This window comes from Elephantulus edwardii, unplaced genomic scaffold, assembly GCF_000299155.1.
Source record: "Elephantulus edwardii isolate Elephantulus edwardi_28Jun2011 unplaced genomic scaffold, EleEdw1.0 scaffold00064, whole genome shotgun sequence".
NCBI lineage: Eukaryota > Metazoa > Chordata > Mammalia > Macroscelidea > Macroscelididae > Elephantulus > Elephantulus edwardii.
This window is the reverse complement of record NW_006399814.1, coordinates 6,397,794-6,415,395: the sequence shown is the minus strand read 5'-3', so window position 1 is coordinate 6,415,395 and position 17,602 is coordinate 6,397,794. Positions and strand designations below refer to the sequence as shown.

Sequence of the window (17,602 nt, the reverse complement as noted above, 5' to 3'; positions counted from 1 at the left end):
GTAGAAGGGTGAGTGGATGGCTGGCTGGCTGGGCGGATGGGTGGATGGATGGGCCTGTGAATGAGTGCATTAATTGGCTTGCTGTCCTCTGTGGGACAGTGACTGCCATCCTTGCCCAGCATGCTGAGACTTGGGATTGGATCAACTGCCTCGTTTCCCCAGTGTTGAGCGGTGTGGTCCTGTCACTCGTTTGTGTGGTAAATTGTTCTCAGAGAGGCGCCTGCCGTACACAGGTTCTGGCTGTCCCAGGCTTGCTTGTCCTTCTCCCTCCCAGCCCCGAGTTGGGGTTCAGGATGTGACTGATGATTTGTGTGTAGACAACACTGTTTCTGGTCACTGGCCGTCCACATGGTGACTGGGCGTTTATCGCCCATGAGCGCCTCCTCTGCCCATGCTGAGGACACAGTGAAGGGATGCTGGGTGGACATTGTGGTTAGAGCTGGTGGGTCGCCAGATGACTGCCTTCCCGGGTGAAGATGGTCATGGAGTGGGGACAGCTAGACTTGGAGATGGGAGGCTGGCTTGGACATTCTCACCTGATTCTCTGGTACTTCCTGGGCGTGAGGAGGAAGTGGTGTGACCTTCTGGAAAGGTCTTCGGAGCCTGAGCTGGGCTAGCTGCCCGGAGGCGGAGAGAACAGGAGGAAAGTCGCTCTGAGTTGAGGTGAGGGAGGAAGAGGAGGTGAAGAGGCAGCTGGGTGGGCAGGCATTCCAGGTGCACCCACCTGCTCTGACCAGGCAGAGGGCCAAGTCTGTGTTAGCCATGCTGCATGCTAGTCGCCGGAAAGAAGTTTAATTTGAGGATTGTCACTTGACTCTTATTTTTGGCTAAAGGGGGGCTGTGGAGTGGGTGCAGGGAGGCTCCTGCTTGAGAAATCTGCTTTTGCAGATTAAAAATAGCATCATTCCCTCCGCTTTCCTGCCCCTCTCTACCTTCCGGGGTGCATCACTGAGGCTCAGCGGTCAGCCTGGCTGGGGCTGCGGGGCTGCACCTTGGCCTGAGGGCACATCGGCAGTGGCCCTGGCCAGTTCCTCTCCTACACGTTGGGTGGAGGAGGCATGGAGCCCCCCGGCCTCTGTCCTAGGCCTCGTCTGTAAGAGAGGCCTGTGTCGCCCACTGCACTCTTTCCAGGGCCGCCCACTGACTTCTTTGTAGGGCTGTGTGGACAGGCTAGTGTGGGACGGACATGAATTACACCCTGGCTGTGCGGACCTGGCATGTGGATGAACTTGGAACAGACCTCTGCAGGTCTGAGGGGACCTCTGGCCTCGGACAGCCTTCCTGAGGGGCCTCCTTTCAGTTACACCTTGTGAGGCGTGGTGTTGGGGGTGGGCACAGGTCCCCTTGCTGTCTTCCCTGTGGTTGGCAGGGACCACAGTGCCCTGGCTTACTATGCTAGCGTCCTTGTCCCATGAGCCCTGTCATGGGGCCTCGTGGGACTTGTGCTCCTCCCGGGGGCAGCCCTGGCACCAAGCACATGTCAGAGTTCTGACTCACTCCTTGGCACAGGCTTCAGCTCCCTGTGGCCTCTCTCCATTCTGACAGGCCCCAGCGGGCTGCTCTGTGTCCGCTGACATGGCCCTGGGGGCCCTGCCTGGTGGCAGCCTTCTCTTGGAAGCTGGGCGGGTGGCCCGGGTGAGGCCCAGATGGGCAGCCGGCAGGACTGTGGGCATGGCTCTGGTGCTGCCAGAGGCCTCCCTGGACTAGGTGACCCTCCGCTGTGTGCTGTGTTAATCAGGATACACTTGTGCAGGTCATGGGGACTCATGGGCACTTCCGGCCACGTCCCCCAGGCCATGAGCTTTCACAGGCTTTTAGAGGTATTTGGGGAGCAGTGTTGTCAGGGTGCTGGCAGCAGCATCATTCGGGGGGCTGAGAGTTTGCTGCAGGTGGACATGGGGGCAGTTAGAGTGACGGAGAGGGTGATGAGCTGGCTGGGCACCCTGGGCCCCAAGATATCTGACTTCTGGAAGAGGAAACCCCATTTTTTTGTGACACTGATGGCTCTGGGAGCAGGTAGGAGGATGAGGAACATTCCCCAGATTCCTGTGTCCAGGGGACTGTGTTTGGGGAATTTTAGTCCCCAAAGATACCCGTGTCCTCCCTGGACCCTGTGAGCATGTCACCACGTGGCACAGGGAACTTTGTGGCGTGATTACAGATCTAAGATGGGCCGCCCTCCAATGAAGACGTGAGGAGGTTCAGAGATGCCCAGAGGACATATCTGAGGTCAGAGGGAGAGCACTGCTGGCCAGGCCCTGGGCTGAGGACTGTGATGGCCCAGGATGCTGCGAGAGGCCAGGAAATAGCCCCCCTGGACACCGCAGAAGGACCCAACCTGCCACACTGTCGCAGCCCTGAGACCTGCTCTGGACCCCTGACCTCATGTCTGCGGAAAAGGCCGTAAAGGGGGAAGCAGAGACCAGACCCGGGGAGTCATGTGGACGCTCGTCAGGGCAGAGCGTGCGGTCAGAGTGGGGCTTAGGTGATCAGTGGGCTACCTCTCACACGCCGATCACCAGGCTTTCCTTCTGAGCTGCTCCACGCAGGTTGGACCTTCCAGCCCTGTGCTCAGTCACACACTTGACCACTTGGCACAGCCACACTTTCAGGCCGCTCGCTAGCGGGACCAGCTCACAGCGGACCCTCCGGCATGGCTTGTTGTTTTGCACCTTCGATTGGGACCAATTCATAGCTGACCCTCCAGCGGATCCTCAGAGGCCCATCCTTCTCCCGCCGCTGGTGGGTTCGAACCATGTGCTTCTGCGATTCCACCACAGCTTTTTGCCACTGGGCTGCCAGAACTCCCTCTGCCTTTGGTTAGGGGGAGCTGGAGGGCCGCTTGCTCCCCAGCCCTCTCCGAGTCCTGGCTGGTGACCCTCTTAGTCCGGGCTGGTGGGGACAGTGGGTGCTGCCCTGGCCTGCGTGGTAGACTGTGTGGGGCCCAGGCTTGAGGCTGTGGGTGCCCTGTGCATCCACATCGTGGGGGAACCTCCACGGCCCGGGGCTCAGGGGGGCAGCTAGCACGATGTGATCAGGGCTGGAGGACCAGAGAGGTGCCTGGGCGGGTGGTCCAAGCAGAGCCTCTGGGTTGGGAGCTGGACACTGCGGCCATGACGGTCCCTGAATGGCCAGTCACCTGCAGGCGAGCCAGAGAGGTGACTTTCTTAGGAACCAGCTCGGCACACTCCATCCGGAGACCCTGGTCCCCCACACTGCATCTTGTTCCTGAGGAAGAAGGAAATAGATGTCAGCATCTCAGCCGCCTCTGTCCCATTCAGCGTGGTGGCCTCGCTGCCATTGACCTAAATATGTCACCATGGGAGGGAGCCACCCCGTCACAGCCCAGCACGGGGTCGTTTCTGTGGGGCGAACCTCATCACAGCCCCGGCGTCAGTGTTTCAGTGGGCGGAGCTGCCTGGCCCTGCGGGGAGCCGCTTGCTCGGAGAGGAGGAAGCTGTGGGCATAACTTATCTTTCTTGCCATCTTGTGCCACCAGGAAATGTGGCTGGAGGTGGGAGGCAGGCTGATTGGCCAGGGCTGGACCTGAGCCTCCACATAGGGGTCACTGCCGCAGTGGCTCAGTCCCCTGGGTGGCTAGGGGGGCCCTGGCCTCTGTGGAGGGATGGGATCTTTGGGGACGATCTTGGCTCCACCTGAGCCAAGGGGGAGCTCACCTGGGCAGGTAGGAGGAGAGGACTCCCTGCCCCTGGCCGGTAGGGGCTCCGTGGGCACAGGTTGTTGTCCTGAGAGTGGACTCATGACCTCCAGAGACCGCTGTGTCCTTGTCCGTGGAACCTCTGAAATATGTCACCCATGGGGCGGAGAGGGCGACTCAGAGGACCCGAGATGGGAGGTGCCCTTGGTTGTCTGGGTGACTAATGTCCTCACAGGAGTGCCTGCGAATGGGAAGGGTGGAGGGGCTCAGAGCTGGAGCCGCGAGGCCAGGTGCACAGATCAGGGAGCCTGCCCACCTCCGTTAGCCCTGAGGACCCTCGTTGGAATGCTGACCATCACAACTGTGAGAAGACGTTGGTGGTCGTCCAGACACTGGGTTGTGGGCCCCGGGCACGTTAGAGGAGGTGGCTCTGGTGGTGAGATTCCTCCCCCAGGGATGTCGTCAGGAAGAGCCAGCGATGGGGACAGGGCCTCCCTGCTGCCCGTGGTCCCTCTGGGATCCTTGCAGGTGGAACGTGCCCTGGAACACATGGATCAGGGCTACACAGGCCAGTGTGATGGGTCCTGGGAAGGGTCGGTGTGTCCACACACACTGTCACCTGCCTCCCACGCTGACTCCCCACACAGGGAGGTCATGGAGGTGGAGGCTGGGGCCGCGAGCTGATTGCTGCCTGGTGATGAGGAGAGGGAGTTCCGGGGCAGGGAGTGAGGCAGAGTGTGGTTTCCTGTGAGAAGAAGGGAGGGGTGCTCATGCTCCTGACAGTGGGGTGGCTGGGGGGGAGGAGGTGACGGGGCAGCTGTGACCTTCAGAGGAGGCCCGAGATCAAAGGGCAGTGCTGGGGCTGGGTGGAGTGGGTGCTGTGGGCCCCCAGGGGCAGGTGGGAAAGTCCCAGAACACGCAGTGCTCTGTCTTCTATCCAGGTTAGCAGTGGGGCATGCGGCTTCCCACGCGCTGGGTTGCTCATGCCCAGTCCTTCTCTGCTTGGTGCCCAGAACCACCACGGGCACACGTGAGACAGACACGTGGTTTAAGAGCCTTACCCAGCCCGCCAAAACCCAGTGCCTGCCCTCGAGCCATCCGCAGACCGAGTGGGCTGCCCAAGGCCTTCGCGCCCGTGAGCTGTACGGAAGGGCTCTCACCTCCCCCACAGCCGGTGGCCCCAGCCTCGGGCCTTTTGCTGAACAGCCAAGCCCTAAACGCTGTGCCACCAGGCCCCCTCAGATTACCTGTGTACTTTGGGCCTGTGGCCAAGAGAGACCAGTCCTTGGAGAAAGACATCATAGGAGAGGAAGACCCGGGATGAGAGGGTGGACACAGTGACTGGGGCGATGGGGTAGGTGTGTTGGAGTCAGTGAGGCTGGCTCAGGACAGACCAGGCTTCAGAGGTGATGTATATACAGTCAGTCGCTGGTCACTTGATGGCTCATATCAACAGCCAGGCCCCCTCAGCCACCCGGTGCCACCCTGACACAATGCACCTTGAGTGGGTTTCCAGAGGAACACAAGGGTGAGGTCCGTCCCGGGGCCTTCAGTCCAAGTCGGGTTTGAAATGTGTGTCGGAACCAGCTTGCCAGCAGTGCATGTGGCGGGCACTGCTGCGCTTAGAAATACCACCAGTGAGCCTTTAACAAACAGAAACTCGCTGTTTCGTTTCTCAGTTTGTTGTTGCTGTTAGGTGCTGGGCGTCCAGGTTTATTGTTCAGATCGCTCTCCTAGCTGTTGGCTGTGACTTCGCCTCATGAATGGGTGGGTCATAAGAGGGCGTCTTAATCTCCCCACAGCAGGGTGACTGGTCTCGCCAACCCACTGGGCTTAAATGGAGCTGTTTTGGCAGCAGATATTGGAAGTCCCAGCAGCAAGAGTGGAGAGGAAGCAGAGTGCTTTAAAGAAAACCTCTTCCCAAACACGACAGCGGCCATAGACAGGATGTTGTCAGAAGCCTTAGAGCCACTTGGGCCAGTGCACAGTGACTCTGTGTGAGTCTGTCATGAGGAAGCCTCACGACATGAGGAGGACGCCGCATGGCCTGGCCGCCCCCGGTCATCACCATGTGCGAGCCCATCACACGAGGAGGACACTGTCTGGCCTGGCCACCCCCAGTCACCACCGCGTGCGAGCCCATCGCTGAAGCTGCTGTTCCGTCATCCTCTCGGTTCTTCTGACCCTCACCTCAGCATCATATCCTTCTCCAGGGATCAGCCCTGCTGATAACTCGTTCAGAGTGTGTGAGCGGCCTCACCATGCTTGTTCCCAAGGAGCATTCTGGATGTAATTCTTCCAGAACAGATTTCTTCCTTCTTCTGGCGGCCCACGGTGTGTTCATTGCTCTGACGACACCCTCATCCCAGGGTACCACGTCTTCTCTGGTCTTTCTCATTCACTGTCCAGCTTTTCCAGGCGTGTGAGGTTATAGAGAACACTGTGGCCTGGGTCATGCAAAGGCTGGTCTTCAGAATGACGGCCGTAGAGGAGTCCTGTGAAGCAGATAGGCCCAGTGTGACTGACATGTTGTTTGATTCCATGTCGCTGCTCCCGGTGTGTTGATTGTGGTTCTGAGGAAATGAAGTCCCTGACAGCACCTGTGTTCTCCCCACTGGTGAACATGTGGTCTCCCAGGTGTGGGGTTAGGATACCAGCACACGGTTTACAGCACCTGTGTTCTCCCCACTGGTGAACATGTGTGGTCTCCCAGGTGTGAGGTTAGGATACTAGCACACAAATTATGGCACACACGTCCTCCCCACTGAAGAGTGTGTGGTCTCCCAGGTGTGAGGTTAGGATTCCAGCACACAGTTTGTTGGGCAGAGTGCAGCATGGTACACGTAGAAGATAGCTTCTCACCTGACTTCTCACAGATGTGTAACTGGCGCCTGTGTTCTAGTTGTCCCCTTCTGGTGCTCACCCAAGGAAAAGGAGCATTTCTGTCCAGCCAGCTGCAAGGGTGAGGGGACAGACGGGCAAACAGATGCAGATCTCCTGGGAAGCCTTCTGCAGTGACAAGCAGGCATTGAGGAAGCGTGTGTCTGCTCTTCCAGCATTTCCACACAGCATCCTGACAGGTCTGTGGTGGGGACCACTGGAGCGAGGTCTTCAGTTGACTGTAGGATCTGGATGGGATGTGACTGCATTGCACTGTCAGCACTCTGGAATCCGAGTGACCACCTGCAGCGTGGTCTTAGGCTCCTTGCTGGGGTCTGTGATGGTGCGGGATCTAGGCGGGTTGGTGACCTGTAGCGTGGCATCTTACTGCCGTCCCTGGGGTCTGTGATGATGTGGCATCTTTCTCCGTTAGTGGGATCCAGGCAGGTTAATGGCCTGCAGTGTGGTATCTATCTTCCTGCCCTCTCTGGGGTCCCTGATGATGTGGCGTCTTCACTCCTTTAGCGGGATCCAGGCTGGTTGGTGACCTGCGGTGTAGCCGGCATCTAACTGCCCTCCCTGGGGTCTGTGATGCTGCTGCATCTTTACTCCCTTAGCGGGATCCAGGCCGTGACCTGCAGTGTGGCATCTTAGCGTGTGTCCTTTGTAGACATGATGTCCTCGTACCTGCGGTCCAGTCTGCTGAGGAGGACCCTGAATGCCTTATACCAGGCCTGCGGTCCGTCAGTCCAGTGTGTGATGGTGACCCGCGGTGCAGCACCGGGTAGATCCGCCTGGATAACCTGCCTCTTCTCTCCCGGGCAGAGGAGGAGCTTCGGAAGCTGCGCGAAGAGACCAACGCGGAGACGCTGCGGCAGGAGCTGGAGCGTGAGCGGCAGAGGCGACTGGAGCTGGAGCAGAGGGTCCAGGAGGTGCTCAAGGCCAGGTACGACCACCTCCTCAGTGGGTGCCCACACTGAGCCATGTTGGGCCAGGTACGATTACGTCCATGCTGGGCGCCCAGGCTGAGCTATCTTGGGCCAGAAATGACTGTGTCCTTGCTGGACGTCAGGGTCTGGAACCTTTCCCCACAGAGCCTGAGGTCAGAGCCTGGTGATGACCCCAGGCCCCAGATCTGACCTTGCGTGCTGCCCAGAGCTGGGACTCGACCATGCAAGCCTCTTCCAGCCCCACCTTCCCTACCCCTGCCCCAGACTACAGCAGGCTTTGGGGGACCTCCATCTGGGAGGTGTGGGGCTGAACCCCTCCTGTGTGTGCATTGCATCCCTGCCCTCACCCAACCCTTCACCCTGCATCAGTGTCTGGGATCACCCCTCTGTGCTGGAGGGGTCTGAGGAGAGAACTGGGGTCTTGAGCCAGGGTCTTGTTTCCTGGTATGACACCTGCCTGTATAGTGAGTGGGGTTTGTGACTGGGAAAGTGGTTGTCTTCCTGTGCCTCAGTTATTTCATCTGCAAAGTGGGAGTACAGATACTACCAGTGCCTCCAGGAGCAACAAGAGTGGGGGTGCTCTGGAGCCTGAAAGTGGGACAGAGCTGGCCGTGCATGGGGGATTGAAGGGGAGCCCCATCTCCCTCCAAGACAGCAGGCTGCACCCCACAGCCTCTTAACACCCCCCCCCCAGCTCCTTGCCCCGTGTCCCCTCCTCAGAAGCTAAGCTGTACCCCACAGTCTTAATCCCCTCCCTGCTCTTTGTCCCATGTCCCATCCCGGAGGGCCAACTGCCTTTCACAGGATCCTGACCACCCCATGCCTTCCCACCCCTGCCCTTCTCAAAGCCCTCAGTGCCCACTCGGGGTGCCTCCTGCCCCGCATACCTGATACCTGACCTGACTTACGGAGGGCATCGTATACTGCCGCCACCTCCTGTCCTGTCCCCATCCCCCCAGCACCTGCGCGTGCGTGGATACACGTCTGTCTTAGATCTCACCTGTGTGGCTGGTGCTGCCTGTCTGGGGGAGGTGTCTCCTGCCCCTTTCCTGCTCACAGGGACGCTGCCCTCTCCTAACGGTGCAGCCCAGCGAGAAGCAGGTTTATAGCGCCTAGCAGAGCTGCCTTGGTTAAAGCACAGTTCCCTGTCCGAGGAGCCGCACCCGAGCTGGCCAGAGAGGTGCTGAGCTCTGCTACCCTGTGTCCAAACCTCTGTGGGGTCCACCCTCCCCACAGTCATCCTGTGCAGCGGACCTTCTGTGCTTTGCTCCCTGCGGGGATGACGGGCAACTCACTGGCCACCCCATAGCCTGTGTCCCTGCTTCCTCTCTGTGGGGTCACATCTATGGCCTGGTAGACTCTCGTCCAGCCCATGGCAACCTGTGTGTGTCAGAGTGGACTGCGCCCTCCTTCCAGTAACTGGTGATTTGAAAGTAGACTTTTTTTCCAAGGCACTCCTGGGGAACCTTGAACGTCCAACCTTTGTGTTATTGGCTGTGCACGTTATGTTTGCAGCATGCAGGGACTGCAGGTCAGTGCTGCCCATTGAGCTCAGACTTCGGACAAGTCCGTGTGTCTGAGTAAGACGTTGCCACAGTTCACCACCCACCCTGGTGTGTAGTTAAGACCCTGCCATAGTCCCCCCGCCCCAGGCTCTTCACAGCTGATCATTACGCCTCTCCTCCTCTGGGTGGATTTGATCCTGCAGTCTTTCCATGAGAAGCCAAGCCTGGGACTCTTTTGCACCAGATTTTGGGAGTGACTCGGACACATTGCTCCAGGCTCGGCTGCTCACTGCTGGCTGTCGGCTGCAGTCCAGGCCTGCACACTCTGGGGCCTCCCTCTGATTGGCACAGTCACGTGTTCACATGCTCCGAGCATCCCCACCACCCACTTGCCGTTGGAAACGGTTGGGAGTCTGCCTGCCGGACACGTCAGCAACATTCCCCCTCCTCCTTCAGATTAGGAAAGGGAGATCGTATCGGCTGCTTCCTGTGTCCAGCACGTGCTGGTGCAAAGCCCTGTGCCCCCTGTTTGGGGACATGAAGGACACGAGCGTTGTTGGCCAGCACTGGCTCCCGTCCACCGTCTTGTCCCTGAAGGCAGCATCTTGATGTCTCAATGTGTGCTGGCTCCTAGCAAGTGCCAGTGCCAGGAGGGCTCCCCTGGCCACTGCCCAGGAAGTGACACTAAAACAGATGAGTCCTCAGAGTCCTAGGCAGGTGTGGTGTGTCCTCAGTCCTCACGGGGCGTACCTGGCAGAGAAGGTGTGGGCCGGGTACAGTGTTAGTATTCTGAGGGGGGCATCTTCTGGAACCCCCAGACCTGGGAAGGAGCCTTGCTTGCTGCCCTGCTTGACCCCGAATCTCCTACGTGCCCCGGACACCCACTCCTCCATCGTCCGTGTGTTGTGGATGGTCACTAGGAGGGGTGGGCTCTGGCCCCTCTCTGTACCCCTGTCTAGTCGTCCCCTCGCCCACCCTTCATTAGGTGCTGGCCTTCTGCTGGGTGCACCTGTCACCCTGCTACCTTGTCTCTCGGTCAGCAGCCAGGTCCAGGCCCAGGAGTCTGCATCCTGGAGGACTCTGGCCACTCTGCTCTCCACTGTCTCCCCAGCCAGTGTGTCCTCTGCAGGTTACCCCATCCCCAGCTGGCATGTCCTCTGGACTTGCTCACCTCCCCACCCGTTGGCTTCACAGCCCGTGCATCCTCTGGCTGGCCGCCTGACCTGTGTGATCTTGGACTCCGGCTGGCTCTCAGAGGGACTGATGGGCGTCACTCAAGGTGCAGAGGGCAGCAGCCTGGCCCCACACTCCCATCTCTCTGACCGGCTGGAGCATGCTTGTGCCTCTACCAGGTTCAGCCTGGGCCCTGTCCTCCCATCATCCTGCTTCTTTGTGGGGCTGGGGGCTCCAGGTGGGCAAGTGCAGGCCTAGAGACCAGGACAGAGGCCTCACCACACGGTCCAGGGGGGCTGGGGCATGTGGCCTCGTGGACCGTAGGGCTCACAGAATAAGACCAGGGGCCCTGCTGACTGATGTGGGGTGCTGATGAGGCAAGTGACCGGGACCACAGAGCCACGGACAGGGGTGGCTGCTCTCCTGTGGCCTCAGCCCCCTCCCTTCCCCACCTCGCAGCCATGTGAACACGTGACCTTGTTGGCCGCAGGCTGTAGGTCTCCCTCTTCAGTGAGGAGGCCCGAGTCCATCCTGGCCAGTGCCCTTCCCATGCAGCCACCTGGTCCCCCAGTGGAGGCCAGAGTGTGGCCACGATGCTCAGGAGGTGTTAGCAGAGCTTCCAGACCAGGAGGAATTGGGGTGGAAGTCCTGGAAGGAAGTCCTGAAGGAAGGCCTGCCTGGAAATCCTGGAGGGAAGTCCTGTGTGAAAATCCTGGAAGGAAGTTCAAATGGAAGTCCTGGAAGGAAGTCCTGAAGGAAGTCCTGTGGCAAAGTCCTGGATAGAAGTCCTAGAAGGAAGTTCAGATGGAAGTCCTGGAAAGAAGTCCTGGGTGAAAGTCCTAAAGGAAGTCTAAAAGGGAGTCCTGGAAGGAAGTCCTGGAAATGCACCTGAAGAATCAGCCTGTGAAAACCCTGAGCTGGCAGTGAGCTGATCAGGGAAGCACACAGTGGACAGCCTCTCCTTCCGTGGTCCACAGGTCCCCGTGGGTCAGGGCCAGCTCCGCGGCAGCTCCCAGCACCAGCAGCACCCAGGCTGCGCCTCCTCTAACATGGACTTGCTTGTCCTTCTGGCTGTCCATGGGGTAGTCAGCACTAGCCTCGAGCACAGCGCCAAGGCATCAGATCTCTGTCTTCCTTATTCATTGTCCCAGTTTACAGATGCATAGAAAACAGTCAAAAACACCATGATTTGAATCGGCTGCACCTTAGTCTTTAAAGTGACAGCCTCGCTTGTCAGCCCTTCCAAAGGCCTCTGGCAGCACATGTGCCCAGGGCCCGCGGTGTGGTGGGTTGGAGCAGGGGTGACTTGACTTCGCAGGGCCCGACCGAACCTTCCTTACTAATGGCTGACCGCCTCTCCTCCCCTCTGTCTCAGGTCCGAAGAGCAGCCAGCTCCGCCCCCCAGAGGACCGACCCAGGTCAGCAACGGAGCAGGTGAGCCTTGATGGGGACGAGGAGGTCGGGGTGTGAGTTCTGGCCTGCTCCTCTTGCACAGCATGGGTCCCCCCTGTGGTTGTTGAGTCGGGACCCAGTCAGGGAGAAATCATTGCAGACTCAGGTCCTCCACTGCAGGACGGCTGTTTCCTCCTGGAGCTAAACTTCGCGGCCACCCCAGCAAGGTCCTCAGAGTCGCCTGGCTGTGTCCCCATTGGCTGGGGGCTGGTTCTCATTGGTGGCCTTTGTCAGAGGGGTGGGCAAGGATGTGGCCTGGGCTAGGGACCCGCCTGCTGTCCTTCAGCACTGAGCCCTTGTTTTCCTTTCTCAGCACTCTGACTGTCCCTGGTTTAGAGGTTGGCGTGGCAGGACATTGAGTGCCCCAGCTCCAAGGCCAGCTCTTGGCCAGCACACCCCCAGCCCTGGTGCCCATCCTGCAGGCTGGCCATGACTGATGTGACGCATGGAACCACAGTGGGGTGTAGGGCCTGCCCACTGTCCAGACAGGACACAGAGGCACAGAGAGGCTGGCTCTCCCGAGTACCCAGGCCACCGGGGTCCCCTCAGCCTCCGAAGGACCCTTCTCAGGCATGGGGCGAGAACCCACAGAAGAACCTGGCTCGGGAGCTTGCTAGGAGCTGGGCACAGGCCAGACTGGAGTGGGCCTCGGGTGGGCTTGGTGGATCCTGTGGATGGATCTGGAGACAGAGGCGGCACAAGGCAGCACGTTCGTTAAGTGACGCGGGGAAGGGAAGTAGCAGGAAGGGTGGGTGTGACGAGTGAACATTGTAAAACCACTGCCCTCAGGTCGGTTCTGACTCAGCGACCTTCTGTCAGGTTTCTGGGGTAACATGTTGTCGTCTTTCGGTGGACTTGGACTGCCAGCTCTTTTTTTTTTTTCTTTCCCCTACTCCTTGGAGGCAAGGATTCTGGGGCTTCGTCTGACATACTTTGGACATGTTGCCAGGAGGGATGGGTCCTTGGAGAGGGACATCATGCTTGGGAGGGTGGAGGGACGGCGCAGGAGGGGAAGACCCTCTATGAGGTGGATTGATTCAGTGACTGGGGTAATCGGGATGGGTGTGTCAGAGGCAGTGCGGTTGGCGCAGGATAGAGCAGGGTTTAGAGTTGTTGTGTATAGGGTCGCTATGAGTCGCAAACGACTCGACGGCACATAACAACAGCAGCAACTAGTTTATTTACAAAATTCAAATACAGATTTGAACAAATTCTTTCAATTTCCCCCTCCTATCAAATTGTACAACCCGATGATTAATCCCCTCTTCCCCCTGCACATCCACATCCCTCTGCTTCCAGCCTCTCCCACCCCTCCTGATCCTTATACTCATTCTACAATAATGGTTTTATACAATATTTATCCTTGTGGGTCTGAGTTAGTTCACTCAGCATAATGTTCTCCAGTCCCTCCCAAGTGTAATAATTTACAAAGTTATTGCTCCTGCGTGCTGCATAGTATTCCATTGTGTGAATGTACCATAATTTCTCAATCCATTCGTTTGTGGTTGGACATTTGGGCTGTTTCTGTGTTCTTGCAATGGTGAATAATGCTGCCAGGAACATTGAACTGCCAACTTTTGTACTTTAACGAGGTCCTTAGCAGGAGATCGGCCCAGTGCTGTTCCTCCTTTGATTTCTTGACTGCTACTTCCATGGGCGTTGAGTGCAGATCCAAGTAGCAGTCGTTTCCAAGGCAACGGCTCTTTATAGGAGCAGGCTGCTTCTCTTTCTGCTGCAGAGCCGCTGGTGGGTTGGAACTGCTGACTTTTTGATTAGCAGCCTGATACGCGATGCACTATGCCACCAGGCTGTATGAGTTGAAAGCTCCATGTGTTTCACATTTCGGTGTGTGTAAATAGTGTTTACTTGGTCCCAGCCACCCCCCCCCATTGCTCTGTAATCTCTGTGGCTGCCTCTGTGCTCCTGTTGGGGGGCAGAAGAAGGGGTGCGGCCAAGGGGGACAGCCTGCCTGCCGCCCCCTGCCCCCACCTCCGGTGTTCACTCTCAGGCCCCCACGGAGCTGGCTTGGTTCTCTCAGAAGCTAACACACTGCCCTGAGGCTGGGATCCATCGCTCTCCGGGCTCAGCTCTCAGTGGATCTCAGTTCATCTGGTTGAAGATCTTCATCTTTTACACCTGCTTTCTACTCTACAGGAGGTCCTTCTCTGAGGGACCAGCTCCGAGTTGTTGACATTAGGTGCCGTCGAGTATGACTCATAGTGACCCTGTGAACAACGATGCTGAACCCTGTCCTGCCCTGTGCCATCTGGTCATCTCACACACTCAAGTCCACTGCAGCGCTCGCTCTGTCAGTCCATCTGGTTGAGAGTCTTCTATCTTTCAACAGCCTTCCACCTTTCCCAGCATGATGTCCCTCTTTAAGAAATAGCCTCTGCTAGCAGCATGCGCAGAGCATGTGAGACGAAGCGTTGCCACCCTTGACTCTGAAGAGCACTCTAGCTGCTCCTTGTCCGGGACACACCCGTTGGTGGGTTCCTTTGGCAATCGTTGGGTTGATCAGTGCTCTTCTCCGGCTCCACAGTCCAAAGGCCTCGCTTCCTCCTCTTCTGACATCCTGTTCATTATCCAGCTCTCAGATGCTTGGCAAGTGATTGATACCACCATGGCCTGCATCAGGAGCCCCTTAGTGGTGAAGCTGACATGACTGCTCCTCGGGAATTTGAGGGGTCCCCGATTCCTGACTTCTGGCGCGTTATGTCTCATGATCTCCTGACTGCTGAGACCAAGGGTGCTGATGGCGGGTCCAAGTAAGATGAAGGCTTGGACAGTCTCATTCTCTTCTCCATAGATCATGATGTTGTCTGTCAGTCCAGTTGGGGAGGAAAATTGTTTTCTTGACATTGAAATGTAATCCATATTGAAAGTTATAGTCTTTGATCTTCTGCAATAAGCATTTCACCTCCTCACTTCGACTAAGCAAGCGTGTGCTGTCCACTAAGCACAGGTTGTTGATGAGCCTTCCTCCGGGCCTCACGTCATCTTCCTCTTCACAGAGTGTTTTTGTTTTTTTCACTCCAAGTCAGGGAGATGAATCTCACCACCCTTGCCACTGAGGGGCACTCTGGATGCCCTTGCTTCAAGGCAGGTTTGGGGATTTTTTTTGTGGTCCATATTTAATATTCTGCCAATACCACAAATCAAAGGCTTCACATCTTCCTAATTCATTGCCCAGCTTTCACGTGCATATCAGGCAACTGAAAATACCATGACTTGAGTAGGAACACCTTAGTCCCTAAGGTGTCATCCTTGCTCTTTAGCATTTAAAGAGTTCTTAGCATGGATTTGCCCAATGCAGTGCATCCGGGAGTGTTGATTGTGGGTCCAAGTACCAGAGTAAGTCAGAACTCATTGCTGTTAAGGCTATGTTTCACACAGGCAGTTTTAGTCCACACCAAACAGCTTCTGCACATTCTCTGTCCTCAGGAGATGGCTGCCGGCCAGTCCTGTCCGCTCAGTCATCAGGACGCCTTCACAGTCATAGTCCGCATCTCCAGTGCTCCCCTAGGGTCAGCTGGCTCAGAGGGCAGGCTTTCCCCACCAGTTATTGAAGGAGCGTGAGCTGATGACGGTGATCGTGTGGAGAGAGAAGGACCTAGAGAGCTGAGGCCTGTGTAAGCAGCCGCTTCTGAGGGCATCCGCGGGCCAGCGAGACTCAGAGCAGAGAGGCCAGGTGAGCTCTGGTGGCCTAGCGGCAGGAAACTGTACTGCAATCCCAGAGGTGTGTGGTTCAAATCCACCAGATGCTCTGCTGAAGAGGGAGGAACAATCGCCTCCTGTACCAGTCAGATCCAATTTGACGGTTCACACATAAAAAGAATAAATAAATAAAATTAAATTAAAATTAAAAAAAAAAGAAGAGCAGAGAGGCCAGGTCCGAAGGGGAAGGTGGCAGCCCTTACTGTCTGTCTTCACTGTCCTGACCATCCAAAGGGGCGATCCTCGTGGATTTTCTCAAAGGACACCGTCGAGCCGTCTGCGCTAATTGTGAAGACTGTCAGGCGGTGGGGCCCTGCGGAAGGCAGTGCAGGAGAGTGACCTCACGAACCGCTGCCATCGGAGCAGTGCACACTCTCCTCCTTCGAGGACAAGGGCTGTCCCCTGACCCCGTCCACCCCACAGCTCTGTCCTCGCCACTCCGACGACTCTGTTCACACGATTTGAGTCCCTCAAGGATGCTGTTTCCGTGAGATGCCAGTCAGTCCACCTCAGCTCATTGTCACTGAGTCAGAACCAACTCCTGGCTGACCCCCCAGCAGGTTTTCAGAGGCTCTGTGTCGCCCGGGAGGACTTGATCCAGCTCCTCATGGATTTGAACTGCCCGCTTTGGGAGTTGGCAGCACAACTCCTTAGACACTAGGCCACCAGAGCTCCCTTGTGGATGAAAGAGCACAGAATTCTTCAGGGAAGGGAGACAAAATCATACCCCGAATGCCCTGCTCGATTCGGCTCCCAGCAGCCCTCCACTGGGTTTGCAGAGTCAGGCTTTGGTGGATCTGAGCTGCTGACCTCGTAGGTAGCCGCCAGCCCGTTACTGCCTCCAGAGCGTGTAGACCGAGGTGGGGGATCCGTCAGGATCAGAGTTGAGATGTTGTTGACCGGAGGTCTCTGTGATTTTGTATACTGTCCATGCTCGTCACGTGGCCCCCTTGGCCACCAGTCCTTTCCCGTCCCTGATGGCGTGGCTTCCTGGACCGCCTGTGTGGGGTTTGTTTTCCTGAACTGAACTCTGACATGACCCACCATTTAGGGCCTCCGTGTAAAATCCCCGTTCTTGCTCTTGGTGGGACCTCGGGGCTGGTGGTGTGACCTGTACAGAGTTGTGCTGTAGGCCACAGCTCGCTCTCGCTTCGTGGAGAAAGACGGACAATCTCCTTGGTGTGATTTACACCCCTGGACACCCAGTGGAGGGTCAGCAATGAATTGATTCCGACTCAGTAAAAAAGAAATGAGAAGGTGGGGGACAGGAAGCAGACCCCAAGGGCCCTTCTTGCCGGGGTCTGTCTTCTTCTCCAGAGCTTAGCTCCGTCTCCCAGGGTGTCTAGCCCCTGCTTCCTCACCCCTCAGTTCCCCCAGGACCGCCTTCCTGTCCTCCAGCTCTGTCCCTCTGACACAGCACAGGGGGCTGGCCTTCTGTTGGCTCCCAGTCCTCCTTGGCCTCTTACCTCTGGTCCCACAGCACCTCCTGCTGGCTCCTTTGCACACTGCTTCTGCAGGACTAGACTTCCCCCAAGCAGGGCTCTGGGATTCTGCAGCCTGCGGGCTGAGTCTGTCCAACACTTTGCAGCTTCTGGTGAGCAGGCCCCCTGCGAGGGGGCTCACCAGAGCTGGTCACTTCACCGCCCGGGCTGTCCCTCCAGGCCATGGGCCACTCAGGTGCATTCATACAGGCCTCACAAGAAGGGGTTGATTCAGGCGTTCCCACAAATGGTGGGATAGAGAAAAGATGGAAGGAACTGAAATGTGGTCCCCGGTGGCTGAGCAGAAGCTTACCCGCCACAGGGCCAGCTCCAGTCAGCACCCCAGTGGGGCAGAGGTGGGCGGGGCGGGGTGGGGATGTGCAGGTTGGGTTGGGAGTGAGAGTCATCGAGGCCTGGTGGGTGGGGACAGCACTTGGTGGGTGGGGGAGCCAAGACAGTTCCTTTTCTAGTTTTGCAGGGAAACCCCACTCAGGGAACAGTCCCCCCACTTTGAGGAGTGTCCTCCGCTGGCTAGTGTTTGCTACGAGGTGCCCCCTCCCCGCAGAGAGCACACTGCAGACAGATGTGGGTGCAGATATGTAGGCTCTAACCTGACCAGGAGTATGCAGATCCCAGGCCGGGCCCTTAGCCCACATCCTCTGTCAGTCCAGGCCCTCACCCCGTGTCTCCTGTCCCCACAGACCACCCACCCCGGCCCTCACCCCGTGTCTCCCGTCCCCACAGACCACCCACCCCGGCCCTCACCCCGTGTCTCCCGTCCCCACA

At 57.8% G+C, this 17,602-nt stretch overlaps 1 protein-coding gene across 1 annotated transcript in view; it reads left to right on the top strand.

The window, feature by feature from the left end:
* GRAMD4 (GRAM domain containing 4) overlaps positions 1 to 17,602 on the top strand; it is a 59,994-nt gene that overhangs the window by 25,442 nt on the left and 16,950 nt on the right. Inside the window, exons 4-6 of the mRNA XM_006888027.1 lie at positions 7,364 to 7,484; positions 11,542 to 11,600; positions 15,296 to 15,309. Coding sequence (XP_006888089.1) covers positions 7,364 to 7,484; positions 11,542 to 11,600; positions 15,296 to 15,309 — 194 coding nt within the window. The remainder of the gene's footprint in view (positions 1 to 7,363; positions 7,485 to 11,541; positions 11,601 to 15,295; positions 15,310 to 17,602) is intronic.